Here is an 18,475-nt window from a genome sequence, read left to right on the forward strand (position 1 = left end):
GGTTGGACTCCTTTATTGTGATAGGAACAAACTGAAACTTTTTTTACTTCATGTCCTCACTTCTTCCCTCTGCATTAATGTTCTCCTTATTCCCCGTCACTCACCACTTCCTTCTGTGCTCCTGTCCTCTCGGTAACATCATCTGATACTGTACTTTTCTTACTGGTTTGCCTTACCTCTTCTTTTACATGTTTTCAGAATGTAATAAAGCAGAGGTTCAAAAGCAAAAACGAAAGAAAACAAAGAAACTTGTGTAATCCAGTGTCCTGAGACTCATATAATGGTTATTGTGGTCCCCATGTGCCCACTTCATCCCCACCCTGCTGTGCATCATCACCTGGACACTCCTGGTGAGCTCTGAGGATGCCTCACATTTCCTAGGTCCTAAAGAGCCATCTCTGGCAGTCACAAAAAGCCTTTGTGCATTTTAGACTGCTGTGGGTATGTGGGCAGTGTGCGTCTGTCTCTGTGGCTGTCTGTGAGTGCACGTGTGTGTGTCTACACACAGTAAGATTTACAGCCTCCTGTTGTAATAGGCTCAACCTACAAGAATAAAACAGCTATTATCCTGCTATTAAAATACACTTATTTCTATAGAACTGCTTTTTGAGACATGAAAATGTTCTCCTTGCAGATAATCAACTTACCTATGAGTCTCTAGTGGATAATAAGTATTTTGTTCAAATGGGCAGATCTTTAAATGAGAAAGAAATTGGTACAAAGGAAAAGCAGTGGAATCCATTTGCTGCTATGTTGACTTGCAAAAAAAATAATAAGAGTATTATGCCCACTAACAGCTTTTTTTCCCTGCCCTGGGATATAAAATCTTGAGTGTGGAGGAAGCGTTACAGGAACAGAGATTAGGAATCGCGGACCAGTGAGTGGGAGATGATGAAGCTCTGCAGAGATGGACATGAGGACAATGGGAAGGTGTGGGTGTAGGGATGCTTGCAGAAACTGTGGGGAGGTGATATGTAAAAGAGAGGATCTGGAAACGTTTGTGGGGAGGTAGTGTTTGCCAATGGGCGTGGGTTTTTGTGGAGAGGTGAGGCTTGTTTGCAGAGATGGGGGAGGCTGAGAAGGATTTAGTGGTGAAAGGAAGTATTTGTGAAGAAGGAAAGTGAGTTTGCAAAGGGAGAGTTGGAAGGACTGGGGTTTGACTAACAGTGGTGCTTGGATAATGCAGGATGGGGGAAATAGGCTGCATTTGAGTTTCTGAAATGAGAATATCGCTAGAGAAGGAAGTGGTTCTTCCTGGAGCTTCTGATTAGCCCCCTTCTTCATCATGTTGTCATGTGGGGATTAGTGAGAAAAGAGGGAGGGTTTTTTTGTGTTCATCACTCTCCATGCTTAAGCTTGAAGTGTGGGGCTGAAATAGAGTTCCTGCTTTTTACCTTTTAGTCCTCTAAAGGCTTCCCTTCAGGCTCCATCTGTTGTCATTGGTCTCCACAGAAATACCTGCCAGCGTTTATGTAAAGAATGGCACTGCTTCTGAGGGGCTGTTCTAAGCTGGTGTCTGAATTCAATTACATGTCATCAGTGCATGCTTTATTTATAACATCGTTGTAGCATAAACATCAGTGCTGAAAGAGACCAGCCTGTGGACCACCAGTGTTCTGGGAGAGCTTTGAACAGCAGGCAGCAGTCACTGTCTGCAACAAATACTCCCCCAGAGCCAGCCCCTTGGCTCTCAGGGCCCTTTTGTAGGACCAGGTGGAGGAGCAAACTTTGTTATAAAGTAAAAATCTTAACCTAATGCTTCCTGATTTTTTGTTTGAGATTACTTTTTCCTGAATTTGCTTCTCATCTATGTCCCTGCTTTCTCCCAGAAATACAAAATGATTTCCATTTTTCTATCACTTATTTTTGCAGCCTTCCTTTCATTAATTCCTGCTGTAGTAGGTGATCTAAGAAGTGTCTGTGCACTGTGATGTAAAATGACAACTAACTTGTATAATTCAGGACTCTCCAAACTGCCTTGGTATAAGTTACCTGGAAAACTGCATTTATATAGGCCAGACTAAGCCTCTCTCCTCCAGCACAACACAGCACAGCAAACACTTCTTTAATTTTTTTAAAACTTTGCTCCTGGGCATGTTCTCATAGCCTTGAAACCACATCACTACAGCTCTAGCACTCACAGTGCGGTAAATTCACTGTTGGTGACACGGTTCAGAGGGGGTCGGCTTCACTGAGATGTTATTTGATACAAACGGAGCTGGAGAGCTATATATTTAAAAAAAGAATGCCAGAATTGAGCCAAAGAGAAAAGAATCTACCAAGACACTTTTGAACACGATCCTTGAGATTAAGTTATCAAGTGATTCTCTTCTTCTCTAGGAAAAAAGTACTGGGACTGTCTGTGGTATCTTTCCGAGGTCTCTTCTTGATTCCTGCCATATTCTAGTTGACCAGGCGGTAATGTGCGTTTCAGGTGACGGAATAACGAGAGGTCTGAGGGGATTGAATTTATGGCTTGGAAAGTAAGTCCAAACGTTTCAACACTTCAGCTTCTTTCCTGTTTAGACTCCCCAGTGTTGTCTTTTCTCTCACGTGGGCTCCAGATGCCTGTCCCAGGCCCTTTCTGTGGATCTGCACATGCAGCCATTGCAGCCCACGGGACGGTTACACTTCCACAGTAACATGATGCAGTGATTTTATAATTTCCTGGAGACTTTTTTGTTTACATAAAATAGACATGGAACCCAAAATAAACACAAGAGTGTAGAAACCTTGGAGTCCTCCTCGCTTCTTCTCTTACACATGTGAACACAGACCTCCCCTGCACAGTGGGGGGGGGGGGTAGCTCTCCTTTGGCACTTGGGCAACACCTGTGGTGTTCTTCTCACCCTCCACCTAGCTCCTCCTTTCTTTTCCTAACCTCAGCTGCAGTCTCTGATGCCATCTGTCTGCAGAGCTCCCTCCTTGCTGGGGAGTTAAACCCCAGCTCTTCCATCATATTCTCCACCCTCCTGCCTCCTCTCTCCTTGCCCACACCTTCATCCTCATTCAAGGCACATTACTGGTTACTGTTGCACACATAAGAACGTCCAAACCTGTAGAGAATTTTTATAAAAATTTACTTGAGCCAAACAGGATTTGCCTAGAAGCAAGACTTCAGCACACTGAAAAAAAAACAAAAACAACAATGCTTCCTAGAATGGCAGTTTGCATTTCAAAAGTGTGTTAACCTAAATGCACAGGAACATTGGACAGGGCTTGCTTAAGGCAAAGATAAACCTTTTACTAAAGAGATTACATGCTTGAAGCGTGAGCATGACCATCCACCATGACCTGCCCAGTTAGGAATTTATGATCAGATCACCCTGTCGGGTTAGTTTTCATAAAATCCCCTTTTCAGTACACACTGTTCTGTATTCTCCTATCCTTCCCCCATTTCTAGACTCCACTCAGGTGATCTCACAGGCAGCAAAAAGAATACTACAGAAGTGGGGAAAGAGAGAGGTGTCAACAGCCATTCTTGTCACTCCTTGGGTCAGAAATGCCACCTGTGTGGCAGATTGTCCACCTGCAAAGTTGTACTCATTTGTGGGAGTGAGAGATGGCAGGCTGAGATGAGTATACGTATGCACTCAGCTGTGGCAGGTCAACTAAGCTTTAGGAAGAGGAATGAATGCCACATGTGTACTCGGTAAGTCTTTAAATGTACAAATTTTTATATATCTTCAACAGACCCAGTAAGGTTGAACTGAAAACCTGGGGTGTCAAACATGAATATATCCCTTTAAATATTTTCTGGAATGTCCTTCCATCCAAATCATCTGTGACTTTCTCCTACAAACATGTGTGGTGGAGCAGCGTTGTGTGGCTGCGTCTCAGATGTGGCTTATTGTTTGCAAATGTCCCGCTAGTCTCTCCCTGGAGGCTGCCGAGCAGATCTTCTTCCAGCGAATATTATTTTGAATATTTTGGTATTGTATTTTGACTGGCCAACAAATCTTTAGTAATTAAGTAATTTCTGTTTTTTTATAAGACTGTGTGTGAGGTGGAGGGCGAACCAAGTGTTGCCACCCTGCAGGGCAGTGAGGTCCCCTACAGTTTATTGGCCCAAATAGAAAGGGAATAGTTTGGTAATATTTCACTTGGGTTGATTAAGTAGCATTAGCAACTGCAAACAGGGTGAAATATATGAATACATTTTACCTAGAATGACATCAATATCTTCTATTTCTAAGTCAAAAATTAAACTTTCAAGTATCCATTTGGACATGAGGTGTTAAACCCTTCCGCTCTGTACTGTGAGGGTAAATATTTAACATGCAAAGTTTGGGCTTCTGCTTAGCTTTGACTTCTATTTAGTAACATCTGCTCTGCCTTGCTTTCTGGATTGCTGTGTCTGCACATTGTGGGAATAACTTTCCTATCTCAGTTCTGTTTCTCATTTTTTATACATTACCTTAAAACCAAAGTCTTCCCTACTGGCCTTAGTTCCCTTTTTGTGTATTCTAACACCTTACTTATGGATTTCCTTTTGTATCCTTGTTTAAAATATCCTAAATGGTTGGAGGATGCTGTCTAATTTAAGTCACTCTGAGGGCAGGCACCTGCCTTGAAGCCCGGACAGCATGTCTTACGCAGTGGCAGAGGTAGGAAAGGGTTAACTACGGGAGGGAAATACATGATTATTAAATACAGTTTATCCCAAGAAAGTTACATTTTTGATTTTTAAGGAGCATGATATGGAAAATAACTGGCTTTTTTTCTACACAGGTTTTATTTCGTCAGAGACAGGATATTCACTGGATGTACCAGTAATTTGGCCTGAAATGGGCTTGGGATTTAGTTTGTAGCATTAAAATCACAACATTTCAGGTGTGGACCTGGCTTTATGCTACTATTGGATAATAGCCATCAAATTCCCTTTCTTTCAGTAGGACTTAAGTTCATTGTCATTCTTTCCCCCAGACTACCAGTCTCACAGGGTTAGCCTCCCTTCATGCCCCTTCGCCAATCTGTGAATTCAGTCCTCCACTGAGGTTATGTATGGGCCACACTGTTAGAGCATTTGTTCATATGTGTGTCTTCCCCTTTGGTCTGTAAGCGACCCAAAGGCAGGACAGGGCATCTTTGACCACATCCTTTCCAGTGCCTAGCTCAAGGCCTGGTGTATGCAGGCACTTCATGAGGATTAACACCTTCCCAGGAACGACTCCCAAATCTCTGGGGCTTACAGCAGTCTAGGGTTGGCAAGGGCCCTGTTCCACGGTGTCCTCGTTGGAGAGTGTGGCCTCAGGAAGCCTCCGCAGACTTGGGTGTGTGCAGGAGGGTGGAAATGGCGACTCATGCTCCGGTTCTTGACAGTTCAGCCTGGAATTGACATGTCACTTTCACATTTGATTGCTCAAAGCCAGGAACATAACCACATCGAATGTCATGGGGATGAGGAAGAGCAACTCCGCTGTGCTTCTAGAAGGAGGAGAGCGGGAATATTAGTGGGCAACATTCATGCCTGCATACCAGTGTCTGATATGTGGTAGGCACTTAATACCTACTTGATAAAGTACCTAGAACTACCTGTTGAGATTAAATTTTTTTCTATACAATAAGCAGAATGACATGAAATCATAAAATATCCTAGTAAGTACATTTTTTAAAAATGAGGATACCAATATTATTGTCTAAGGTATGTTCAGCAAACATCTGGAGACTTAAAAATAAATACTCTGTTTATACTGTTCATATTAGGGAGTGTGTTGTATTTGATTTTGTGGATTTTTAGATGTATAAAATATAAGTTGGGTAAATTATCATAATTAACATTTTTGCCTGAGCCATTTAGAAGAGTTCAGAAGATTTGTCAAAGTCTTCAAATATTTGCATATTGAGTTAGTCTAATCAAAAGTTCTTTCAAATAAACTTTTTTTGGAACAGCTAATACCTGGCTCAAAAATTGGTCAGGAGCTTAGGTAAAATAAGTCTGATTAACCTGAAAATGAAGTATTGCTATAGGTTGTATTTTACTATTTTACACTAAGCAGGTTTTTTTTCTCTAATTGTGAAAGTAACCCAAATGCATTGTTTAAACTGTGGAAAATAGAAACTACTATGAGAAAGGTGAATTAAAAATCACCACCTAGATAAAACCACTGCTAACTTTTCCGCATGCTTCCAGTCCATGGTTATTCTTGTTGTAGGAGAAGAGGCGTATGGACAAGGCAGTAGAAGATACTGGCCTGTACAGGGAGGTAGCAGTGGAAATTGTGAGAAATGATCAGATGAGAATATGTTTTAAGGACAGTGTTGGTGGGATTTGTTGATAAATAAAATGAGGGAGGACATGATAGAAAAGTGATAGAGGATAGAAGAGTTACTGAAGGAGGGAGTTCCTTAACCCCCTCATAATAAATAAGGCCATAATATCCTCACTATGCACCACCTATTTTCTTGTTTCCTCAGTTCAAAGGTATGTAACTTGAGGGAATTGACTGAAGTTTGCTGGGACTGCAAACCCACCAGAGATGAAGATAGTTGGGAATAGAAGGGACCAAGCCTAGAGGTCATTTTGGTTTCAGTCCTCCAAGAGGGCGTGGTGAGACAAGTCTCAGACCAGGCTGCTGCTGCTCTCCGGGTCTGAATGGTAGTAGTGGGTAGTTGCTGAGAGGGGCGTTTGTCTCAGGGGCAGAGATGATGCTGTTCCTGAGGAATGAAAGACCTGGCAAGAACCAAATGCAGGGCCAGATTCCAGCTGGGAGGCAATTCTAAAGGAGAATTCCTTTTTTTTTTTTAAGGACATTTCAAAAGAATTATGCTTTTATCCATCAGGGCAGGGCTTTCGGTTGGAAGATAAGAAACCCAAGGCGGAGCTTGTTGGGGGAAGCTGCAGCTTTATAGGGTGATGTATAATACTAAGTCCATTGCCAGGATTTAAGCAGTCAGGCTGTCTCTCAGTCCCACTCTGTGGACAAAAAGCAGTTCCTTATTAGGCTATCCTGAATTTGCCTGCGAAGTCCGTGAGGCTGAGCAGGCAAGATGAAGTTCCTTGATCTGGGGCTGAGAGGGAGTGGGGAAGGCTGTGATTGAAATTAAAATCTTGGCTTCTTTGAGTGTCTCACCTATGAGACAGTGGGAGTCAGGCGAGGGTGGAGATAAGAGAGAAATGTGAAACATAACTCTCTTCCTTCATCTTGTGCCTAGTTACAGAAACAAGCACATTCTGAAATTGATTACTAGCCATAAGCGACACTGTTTAGGTAGAGACCAGAGATGTGATAACTAGTGTCTGAGGAGTCGGAGGACCACCTTAGCCATGCCCGAGTTCCATGGAAATATCTGTGCTTTCACTTTGATGATGATCTAAAGAAAATCTTTTCCTCAGTGAGATGTATAAGCCTTCTCATTTGCAGTGATACTTTGTAATTCAAATATAGTTTCATAGACTATGCTAAAACTTTATTTCTTCAGTTAATGTTGTTCAAGCTAGACCCCAAAAATATTTGTATGGATGCATACATTTTCAGAGAAATTATAATCATGGAAGATAGAATCCTAATCTGAGTCTTGAGGAGTGGGTGGATTCAAACAGGTGCAAAAGATGGAGAAGGTGCTTCTGAGAGAGGAGGGAGTTTGAGATCAAGGATGAGTGTGGTGCACTTGGGGTACCCGGGAACTCAAAGGATATGTCAGTTTCAGGTTTTAAAAACCCATGCACCCTATCTCTGATAGGGCAGTAATTTAGGGAACACTCTTTCCTGTATTTCCTCTATTACTTGCCTTTTTCTGGTGGTTGCAGGAGCTGTAAGAAAGTCTTGTTTGTTGAGAAGGTTTGTTGCAACCTTTCTTCAAGAGCCATCTTCTAACCTTGATGTTTTTGGTCAGCACCTCACATAGCATGTTCTTTCTCTGCCAGAGTGTGAATTTTGTTTTCTTAGGACTTTACTTTTGCACAGTTGATGATTCTAGCAGAGACATCTAAAGGAAGGCCCATTACATCATCCATCCCTTTGGGCATTTGCTAGGTGCTCAGGAAGCAGGTGGTCCGCCCAGGACTAGGACACTAAGGGGAAATGCTCGTTTTTTATGTGCCAGCCTAATCCTTCACCTGTGTTTAGGGATTTGTTCTTCTCAAATATCACTGATGTTCTCTTGAATTATTTTTTCTTTTGAACAAAAATATCCCACATCAGTGGTCTTCATTGTCCTTTATTTTGCAATACACTTTGGTTAGGCTTATTACTAAAAGAGAGATTGTGTTTGTTGGTTACATTAGGGCAGGCTGCAAGTCTGTTTGTTCAGATGTGGGCTGACAACTGCTTGGTCTTTTTAAATCTTCTTTAAGTAAAACTTTCTCTCTTTTTTTTTCTTTACAGATTCCAGCAACATTATGACAGAGCATAGCCAGATGCAACAACAGAACAGTAGTTTAGAGGCAAGCTTTGTGTCCAATTCCCTGGAGAACGATCCCCAAAACACGATGGAGAGCCTGAGCCCAAAGAAATATTCTTCCAGCCTGAGATTTAAAGCTAACGGAGACTATTCTGGTTCCTATTTAACCCTGTCACAGCCTGTGCCTGCGAAGAGAAGCCCCTCCCCTTTGGGGACCAGTGTCAGAAGTAACCCCTCCTTGGCCAAAATCCAGGGAAGCAAGCCATTCTCTTATGATGGAACTGACAAAAACATTGCCGTGAAGCCTCCCACTCCTGTACGCAGCGCCTCGCCCTCCCTCAGCGGCTATGCACGTGGGAAAGCAGACTTCGATAATTATTCTGGCCGGGACAGTGAGAGGTCCCTGAGGCTCTCCGAGAAGCCTCCCTATTCCAAACATAGCTCAAGGAATAAATCCCATGATAATGTGTACTTTCTCGGGGGGCTGGAAAGCCGAAAGGCGTCTGGCTCCCTTCAGGCCATGTGGAATGGAAGCTCCCTTGGAGACACTGGCCCCTCCCCCATCAGCAGATCAGGGGCAGCGAGCATGCCTTCAAGTCCAAAGCAAGCCAGAAAAATGAGCATCCAGGACAACCTGGTGCTTCCGCCCAAGTTGACCAGACACAGGGAGCCGGCGTCTGAAAACATCAGTTTAAGAACTAGGAAGTATTCGGGCAGCAGCCTGAGTCACATGGGAGCCTATAGCCGGTCTCTCCCCAGGCTGCACAGGGCCACAGAGAACCAGCTGAAGCCTCTCAGTGTGCCTCCAAGAAACTCTCTGGGCAATTCCAAACGAACAAAATTGGGGGAAAAAGATCTACCTCGTAGCGTAATAGACAATGACAATTACCTGAATTTTTCTTCTTTGAGCTCAGGGGCTTTACCCTACAAAACCTCTGTGTCTGAGGGCAGTCCTTATGTAAGTTCTACACTCAGTGTCCCTGGCAGTCCTCGCATGGCTCGGAAGATGCTTCTGGCCTCCACCTCCTCCGGTACCTCTGATGACCTTGATAAGGCTTCCTACTCCGGGACCAGCTCAGGCCATTCATTTCCTCTCATAGAGCCAGACAGAGTGTTTACGGCCAGGAGGAACTTCTCTTGCGGATCTGTCGAGTTGGATGATGCAGATTTGGAGAGCCTCAGACAGGCCTCAGGAACTCCTCAGCCTGCCCTTCGGGAACGGAAGAGCAGCATTAGTTCCATTTCAGGCCGCGATGACCTGATGGATTATCACCGGCGGCAAAGGGAGGAGAGACTCAGGGAGCAGGAGATGGAGCGATTGGTAATCATCTGATTTGACCTCACTGTTTCATTGAACAGATTCTTGGAGACAAGCTCCAAGGATCTACATGTGGGCATGTAGAATTTTCTTGGGCACCAGCCACTGCTGAACCTTCCTAGAATTTCTACTGCTCTCTCTCCTCTTCCCAGATCACTGTTTTTAGTCACCTGTGGATGTTTGGTAGGCTACATTTGCCCAAAGTTATGTTAAGTTGCTCTTCAGAATTCTCACTGGTATAAATTCTTGAGAAACCTAACAAAGGTAGTTGTGAATTTTACTGAATTTCTTAGGTCTTAACAAACTTCTTTTTTAAAGGCTGTGAGGAAACGCCAGCTTGTATTATGCATATCATCAAACTTGCATGTACATGGTGTGATAGAAATAATTAGTGAAACTACAGTGCATCGAGATCTAGGCAGGACTCTGTAGTAAGGTGTCTGGAAAAGTGAAAGGTTGACTCCATGGTGTCCAACCTCTTTTCTGCACTGCACACCCCACACGTGCCTCAGGCTCCCTGCAGCCGTGTCTCTCAGTACCCACTGTGACTCCCAACTGCACATACTCAAAACTGTTTGGCTCATCTTTCTCTGTTTAAAATGGATTTACGCTTGTTGTGGAAAATATTGAAAATAATGATAAAGGAAGAAACATTCCTTGAGAGTTTCATAATGAATGGAGAGAAACTACTACATTTTTCTGCTCTCTTTTCTTTAAAGCATAAGGGTTTTTTTTTTAATTTGTTTTGCTTTTGCTCATAGGATGAATTGGTGTCAGATTATTTTGATTCATTAATGACAAATTATGTATCTCTTTAATGAGGGAAGCGGCAGGATGGTAAAACTGGTTTACAAAGGTGTGGAAGTATAAAAAATATTTTAGTTACTAGAAGAAAGTATGCTGGAATAAGATTTTTGAATTATATATCAGATTAGCTAATGCCCTATAGGGCAATTCAATTGTAGCATTTGGATTATAGTGGTCAGAAACTATTGGCATCTATACAGGACAAAATTTGTTTCACATTTTAGCAAAAGAACTATTTGCAATACTCAGATGTGATACGTTAATGTCTATTCTTACAGTTTCAAAATATCCTAGTATGTGATAGTGAATGAAAACAAATGTGTGTATATCCTTAGAGAGACATTTCTTGGGTCGGTCTGTTAGATGATGCTCAAATATGGCAGTTTCCTTAGTTATCATAATCTCCAGAGATTTTTCATGGTCACAAAAGGCATTGTATTTAGGCTCGATTCATTGGCATAAATCCAGAAGAAGTTTTTTTTTAAATGTAATCTTCATTGTATTTTTCCATTACCATTTAACTCCCTTACACCCCCTCCCCCAAGCAGTCACCACGCTGTTGTCCATGTCCATGAGTCCTTTTCCTTTTTGCTCAATCAGAAGGAAGTTTTGATTAACATGTGAAAGCAGTATTGTATATGGATAGTAAACCTAGCTTTGTACTGTGCTAAACAACTATTATTTATGAAGCCAGAGAATTAACTTCTCTAATCATTTATTAAAAAACCTAGGAGAGCATTTCAGTGGTGTCCATCACTCCAAAAATCTTCCTCAAATGCTCTTATTTATTCTTTTATTCCAAAGATATGAAACCAACCTCAAAATTCATTGCTGCTGGGTTTCATCTTTAGCATTTATAGGTGTTGGTGAATTCCTCTTTCCTCTAGTATCCCCATGTCTGCTAAGGTTACTGGCAGTCGAGGCAGTGACTTTCCTTACTGCCTGTAAAGCTGGTGTCTTGTCAGCCCCCTATAGGTCCTAATGGAGCTTCTTGGAAGAGCATTATGGGTACTGGCTCCAGTTATTTTCCTTAATAATGGGCTTGTCATAGCTGATGAAATGAGGCTATTTTTAAGTATGACACTCTAGGTTTGGCCTCTGCTGTGTGGTCTGTCTGATTACATCTCAGTAAAACCAAGGACAGATTATTCTTGAGCCTCTGCAAGTAATGTTACTGCCATTAAAAAGTAAAGTGTTTTAGAAAAAATATTTCTTCCTGAAATCTGAGGGAACAAGAAGGACCAGCTACCATTAAAAGAATGTTTCATTTAGTTTGCAAAATCAGAGTCAACTAAATTGAAGGTTAGAGATAGATCAAGATGAATGTTCAAGGGTTTTCCCATCAGAAAACAGAACATTGAAAATAATACCCATAATTTTCCAAAACACATATTTACATTTAAAAATTAGATTTCCTATGTCAGTTCCACTAGTTCTATGTAATTAATTCTTATTCCTCTGCATCTTGGAGCATTAATTTAATTATGTGAATTCCTCTATTTCTGGACTAAGAGAAGCCCTGAAAATCTGATTCAGCTGCCTGTTACTGAAAAGGTCTCATCCTTTACTTGCCTATGTAATGGCAGCTCAGAAACCTCTACCCATAAGTCTATTCTTCGAACTATTAAGAGCGAAGAGTACCTGATAATGTTCTATCCATGAGGCTCTGAGACTCTCTTTCTTTGTTAAAGGCACATTTTAGTCTACAACTTAAGCAGAGTCTTTAGGGAAGCGTGAGAGAAAAGCAGAGACTACTGGTGAGGTTAAGAGTAAGTGGCCATGGTTCATCTTTGGCAGATTTAACAAATATCAACAAGAAGGAAAGTTAAAAATCTTCTACCAGGGCATAAGACGCTGATCTTTTTTATTAGTCAGTGTTTTGCCTGAGGGTAAAAACCAGAGGATGAGGACATTGGCATATATCCAAGATCTTTCTATAAGTATGTGATCTCTGAGCTTATTTGTATTATATTTTTTAAATCCTCACCCAAGGATATGCTTATTGATTTTAGAGAGGGAGGAGTGAGAAAGAGAAAGAGAAAAAGAAAACATCAATATAGAGAGAAACATTGATCAGTTGCCTCCTGTATGCCACCTGACCTGTGATCAAACCTGCAGCCTAGGCATGTGCCCTGCCCAGGATTGAACCTGCAGCCTTTTGGTGTCCTGGACTGCAGTCCAACCAACCGAGCCACCCAGCCAGGGCATGTATCGCAGTATTTTACCTGTACGAAATTAGCCTGGGAAAGGCTGAGCTTCTCATTTGACTTGATCAATCTTCCTATGGAATTCTTGACAATGTTGACCTATTTGTAAATAAAGGTCATAGCAAACAAACCTAATCATCTCTAGCATTTTAGGGGGTAAGATTAAGGAATAAATCTTTGTGACTGCCCACGGGTCCTCTGGGAAAATTTAAAGATAATTCAGATATGAAAGCTATCTGGGAAATTTTTTTTTCTAAATTTTGATCTGATCTTGGGAAAAGAGAATCAAATATTAACCAGTTGTCTGTGCCTGTGAATGAGTGTTTGCAGTTTGGTTACCTAATAATTAAGTGGCAGTAAGTTATTTTATAAAAAACAAGAAATCTTAAGTCATCTGGAAATGAGAAACTTTTTGTCACTTTAAATACATCCCAGTTAGCATAATGCACACAAAGTTACTCTTGTGAGATTCTGAAACTTTGCATTTCTGTGCAGATTACATAGAAAAATACACTTTTACTGCCTTTTGTAAGCATAGACTGATTTCTCCAAGAGATCAGTGTGTCATTTCGATAGATATAACTGCATTTCAGTTTTGCATTGATAGGGCCCTTGTTATGCATGTCATTTTTTAAGAAATAATTACTTCATAATTACCAAAGTTTTATAAACTTGCCAAAATTTTAACATTTTGTTGTGTCTTTATAGACATAACTCTTTGCATGTATTATAAAACAAGTCAAATAAAGCTCCATTTCTGCAAATCTGCACTTTTAAAATTTTCATCAACTTTTGTTCTTCGTGGTTTTCTTTCACATACTGGCACTTTAAGAAAAAAGTACTTAAAAGATACTAGAAATTATGTTTAAGCTGATATATATAAAACATAATTACTATTGATATAAAAAGGTTAGTTACCATTATAATTTTATTTAGTTGAGTACAAGTTTTATATTTTTCATAATGTGAAGCATCATATGGAAGTAATCTTAGCTTATCTAATATATGACATTTAAGACACTCAGATAAACTAATCTCTTTATGATAAACCAAATCCAACCTGTTTAAAAATGAAATTACACTTGTATTATACTATACACAGTGATAAAATAAGGCAAAGATATAGAGCTGTTTTAAAAATAAGATTTATCAAATCAGTCTGACTTAATATAAGCATTTGCTTTAATCATGTAAACTTATTTTCTAGGAAAAAATGCTCATAAAGTCAGCAGTTAGGATGAGAAAGGTCTTTTTCTAAATGAGGAACACATTAAAATTACTAGAGTCATTTGTTTTCTAGAACTTGGGAAATGTTAGGTTTATTTAAATGTTATTAGTCTCTATAAATTAATCAGAAGCAGAGGTCCTTTATTTTAATGCATTATTGTCCTTAGGACATAGGAAAATGTTTCCCCCACACAGTGATCTCCCCCCTCGGGCACAGAGATGCAGACGGAAACAGAACTTATTGCGTGAGTTCTTCTGCTTCAGCTGCAGGTGAAGAGTAAACACTGGAACACGAAGTCTCACTCTTCCAGTTCTCAACAGACCGGTGGCTTATCTGCTGGGTGCCAAATATTGTCCTAATTTGAATTCAGAAGTAGGAAAAAAAGCCAACAAATTAAAACCAACAACTAACAAATGTCCAGTCACCTTTCACCTGAGCAAGAGTAGATAGATTCCAGGTCTATGGGACAGATCACCAAGTGGTCCAACCGTAAAACCCGCTTCCCAGTCACTGCTACCACCGAGGGGGATCATAACAATTGGCTGTGTGCAGACCAAAACCCAGATCAAACTTGGCCGAGAATCAGAAACAAAAACAAAAGCATAGGGCAGGAAAACAAAACCTTCAGAGAATACTGAGTCAGTGAAGGTGAAGTTCTGCTGCCATTTGGGATTCGCCCCTGGAGCCAAGAAAAGCTCTGCCTGGGCTTCCAGCCCGTGAGATACATGCTTCGTGTGCGATGCAGTCCACTTGGGCATTTCACTGGGACCTCCACATTGTCACAGCCTGATTTTCAAAAAATAAACACAACTCTTAACACAAACACAGAATGAAGAGATGCCAAAGATTTATTGAATTCATTAATGAGGACACCAAGCAGGCACATAGCTGGTTCACAAAGCATAATTTCTGTGGTATTTTTTTAGCTTAGCTTTAATTATAGCAGTGTTTCAACTTTTTTTTTTTACTTGTTCAATCTTTATTTGAAAACTCAAGGTAATTATATTGAGTCTTAAAGTCTGAACCCTAATTATGAATCTCCAAGGACCAATTAATGAGGCATCATAATTTTCTTGAAGTCTACATTAAATAGCTTCCAAAAGCTGTGCTAGTTGAGCTGTTTAGTTTTTTAAAATAATTTTTCTTCCTTTTTTCTTGCTCTCAGCTGCCAAACCTTGGTTTTGTCATGGTGCCAGCCGTTTCTTTCTTTTTTTTATGATTTTAGAAATCAGATATCAAGCCTTGTTTAAAAATGTTCCAAAACTAACAGTTACTAGGTGTAAGTGAGGTCTTGAGAGGGTCGTGTGTGCATGAAGTGTGTGCGCTTCAGTTCATAGACATCATGACATCATTAGGGCTGGTCTGTGGTCCTTTAAACTTCCTGGTTCTGAGCTGTTTTCCATGTAACGGAATGCTGATTTTCCATGTGGGGTAATGCTGATTGTTTGACAAACAGATGTTCCAGAGGCTACAGAAATCTTTACAAAGTAGCCAGAATACTCTTTTATTCATCTCATTTGATACCTGATACTTCATTTGTTACCCTCCCAGTAATATGGAGGTAGCAATGGCCATCTTGTTCTTCTTATGGTTGAGGGCAGTTAAAGTCATTTTAGAAAGGCAAGGAAGGGGAAAACAATGTTAAAGCAAACCCTACTGCTGTTAAGAGTATTCATTTGGTTCCATTACCAAAAGCATCTGTGCTTCTGTGGAGAACCAATGCTCTTCCACAAATTGCTTTGTAGCAATCCAATATTTACTTTCTGGTTGACAACCGTCATCTGTGGTGCCCTGATAAACAACATTGTCGCCATTTAGAACTATGTAGGACCAAAGTTGGCATTCATTTCTCAAACATGTAATACGATGCCAGCTCTCATCAGGCATCATGGAAGAGGTATTTCTAACTTTTTACGTGCATATGGAAGATAAAGGTTGGATTTCTTTCGAGGCATATATTAATGTTTCCATGGTGGTTATTATTTGAATAGGTAAAATGCCTGGTCAAAGATTCTCCACCATTTGGAAGGTATTTTGCAACAGCTCCTGTGGAAACAGTTTATAACCAAAGGATTTTAAATTGTAAGAGGTTAGCACTGTGTCTGTCTTGCTCACTGATGTGTATCCACCCCTAGCCAGATGACTAGAGTATGGCAAGAAATGCATACATGTTAGTTTGTGAGAACAGTAAATAGATTTTTTGATACCTATTTATGGCATTCATTGAGGCTCTCCTTACTCTGTACTATAGGCTGTGTACCCCTAGTTCCCATGCATTTCAGCCTTAAGTGTATGCACTTCCTTCCAGGTAACAGTGAAGCTGTATACAAAATACAAATATCTCAGCATAGACACATTCTTTTGACTCCTAGAAATGGAGAAATTCACTCCCAATTTTCAATTAAAAATGAAAAGATGAAAATGAGTTATTTTCCTTTATTTTGGAAATTTTATAGCATTCTTTGTAAGGATTGGTGCTCTGCAAGGTCATACGAAAACCAAGGCTTGTGTACTGTTGAGTAGACCATAGACCTCTAGTGTTTCTAAAAGTAATTAAAAGTATAATTGAGCGTATTTAAGGAATTATGGAATTCTATAACATAAATATATATGATCTCTAATTTCATGGTGGTAAGATGCAGATACTATTTTAAAGACCAGAGAGTGAACAGGATTTATAACTGGGAAAAATTGTGTGGAAACCCCAGCAGAGTGAGGATCGCCAGGTGAAAGTCACACGCCACCTGTAGCTTGTGCGTTGCTCCTCCACCTGCTTCTCCCTGTGTCCACTTCAGTGGCTCCTACCCCAGAAAAGAAATCAGGGCATTCACCCCTTTTTGTTTTGTAAATTTGACATCATTTCTTGGTGGGTGCAGAATGGATAATGTTAAGAGGATGACTATTGTTGCTTAGCCATAGTATTATTATTACTTTTTTAAGAAGAATGTGTTTGGAATGTGAAGGCAAGCTTCAGTATTGAAAACTGTTTGGTCCTCTAATGTGACTTGAAAGGCATCTCCTTCCTGATGTAGCACTTCTTCCTCTTGCTACATCCTGACTAGTTTTAATTTTTTAAAAATGATTGCATTAGTGGGAAGGGAGCCAGCGCAACTGCAAATGGGGTGAGAGGTTGGTCTTTCTAACCAAATAAACTTGGTGGCTCCAGCTTTCTAAAGGGATATTAAGAAATTATAAATTTCTTCCTACGTTCTGAGTCAGAATGTCCATTATTACATTAATTGATTTAGTCTTCAGATTTAACATAGCCTTGTTTCTATGGAGCCTTGGTTTACTTAGCTTTGATGTTTTAAGCAGACAACTGGTTCTTTGCCAGTCTCTGCTTGCTTTCACTTTTATGCCTTGTTTGGATAGTTTCACTCTTAATGCCTTGTTTGTAAGGTTTATAGAGTCCAGCTCAGAAATACAATGTGAACCATAAATGTGAATCACATAACTTAAAATCTTCTTATGTTAAGAAAAATGAGAAAACAAGTGAAATTAGTTATAATATATTGGACAGCACAGAATTAAATTGTGATGCTATTTACTGCCTAAACAAGTTACCCATTCTCTAAGCTGACTTCTTTCACTTCTAATAAAATACATGTAAATCTGTAACTAGTGGTAATATAAAAAAGACTGTTTTCTGATGTCGGATCACCTTGAGTCACTAGAGAATAAAGACTTTATCTTTTAAAAAGCAAATTGCTGGCATATATGTAGATGCTCAGTAAATATTGAAACAGCCAATCATTAGCAAATTAGGATTGTCAACAGTCCCCAGTTAACCCAGAATAAAACAGTTATTGTATTATTTTTCTTCTTCAATTATAGGGCCAAGAGGGGGCTGAAAAAGGAAAAAGTAGTGTTTAGTAATAATCTAGTAACTCAACATTGGGGAAACACAGAGCTAGTCTTAGTGTACTTCTGTGTTACACTGGTCTATGACAGTTATTATGAAAAGCAGGTGCTTCTGTATTTGAAGGCAAACCCTAGGTTCTTGTTACAGTAGCAGTATAAGCTGTTGCCTCTTGATGGTGCCACACATTTAAAAATTCCTGCTCAGAATCGAGGGACCTGTACTGTGGATCTTACTTAGCATGCTGCAGCATTCTGGGGCTAAATGCTGAAATACAAAAGGTAATTTAGACTAAAAGGAGTCCCTGTATGCCACCATGTTCACTATTGAAAAAGTTTCATTCTTCTTTAGAAATGATAAATCAGTATTTATGAAGAGTCATCATTACATAAGAAATAAAGGACAGTAATAAAATTCATAGAAAAATGTACAAACTAGATGAAATTCAAAATGTAGTATGTCTATACCTATAGGTACATATAAGCGGAGTGGTGAGGGAGGACTATTGACACTTTCAAGGAAAAGTGATTCCTGTATTTGTTGTCAAATTACTGAGTATCTCTAAATGAAAAGCCATTTATGATCTACCTTTTAAAATTTTCTCATCAAATAATAAGTTCATGACTGTGCTGGCTAATTCTGACAATGAGAATTTTTTCCCCAGTTCTAGAAAACTTTATGGGAATATTTGCTGTGAAGAATGTTTTTAAAAG

The 18,475-nt window shown here is 40.1% G+C and overlaps 1 protein-coding gene across 11 annotated transcripts in view; it reads left to right on the forward strand.

Annotated features, from left to right (window-relative positions):
- Positions 1–18,475, forward strand: part of PHLDB2 (pleckstrin homology like domain family B member 2) — a 237,269-nt gene that overhangs the window by 136,449 nt on the left and 82,345 nt on the right. For all 11 annotated transcript variants that reach the window (XM_036018070.1, XM_036018071.1, XM_036018074.1 and 8 more), the window contains one exon: positions 8,328–9,664. In XM_036018070.1, the coding sequence (XP_035873963.1) occupies positions 8,328–9,664 (1,337 nt within the window). The remainder of the gene's footprint in view (positions 1–8,327; positions 9,665–18,475) is intronic.

This window comes from Phyllostomus discolor, chromosome 2 (genome assembly GCF_004126475.2).
Source record: "Phyllostomus discolor isolate MPI-MPIP mPhyDis1 chromosome 2, mPhyDis1.pri.v3, whole genome shotgun sequence".
In the NCBI taxonomy this organism is placed as follows: Eukaryota; Metazoa; Chordata; class Mammalia; order Chiroptera; family Phyllostomidae; genus Phyllostomus; species Phyllostomus discolor.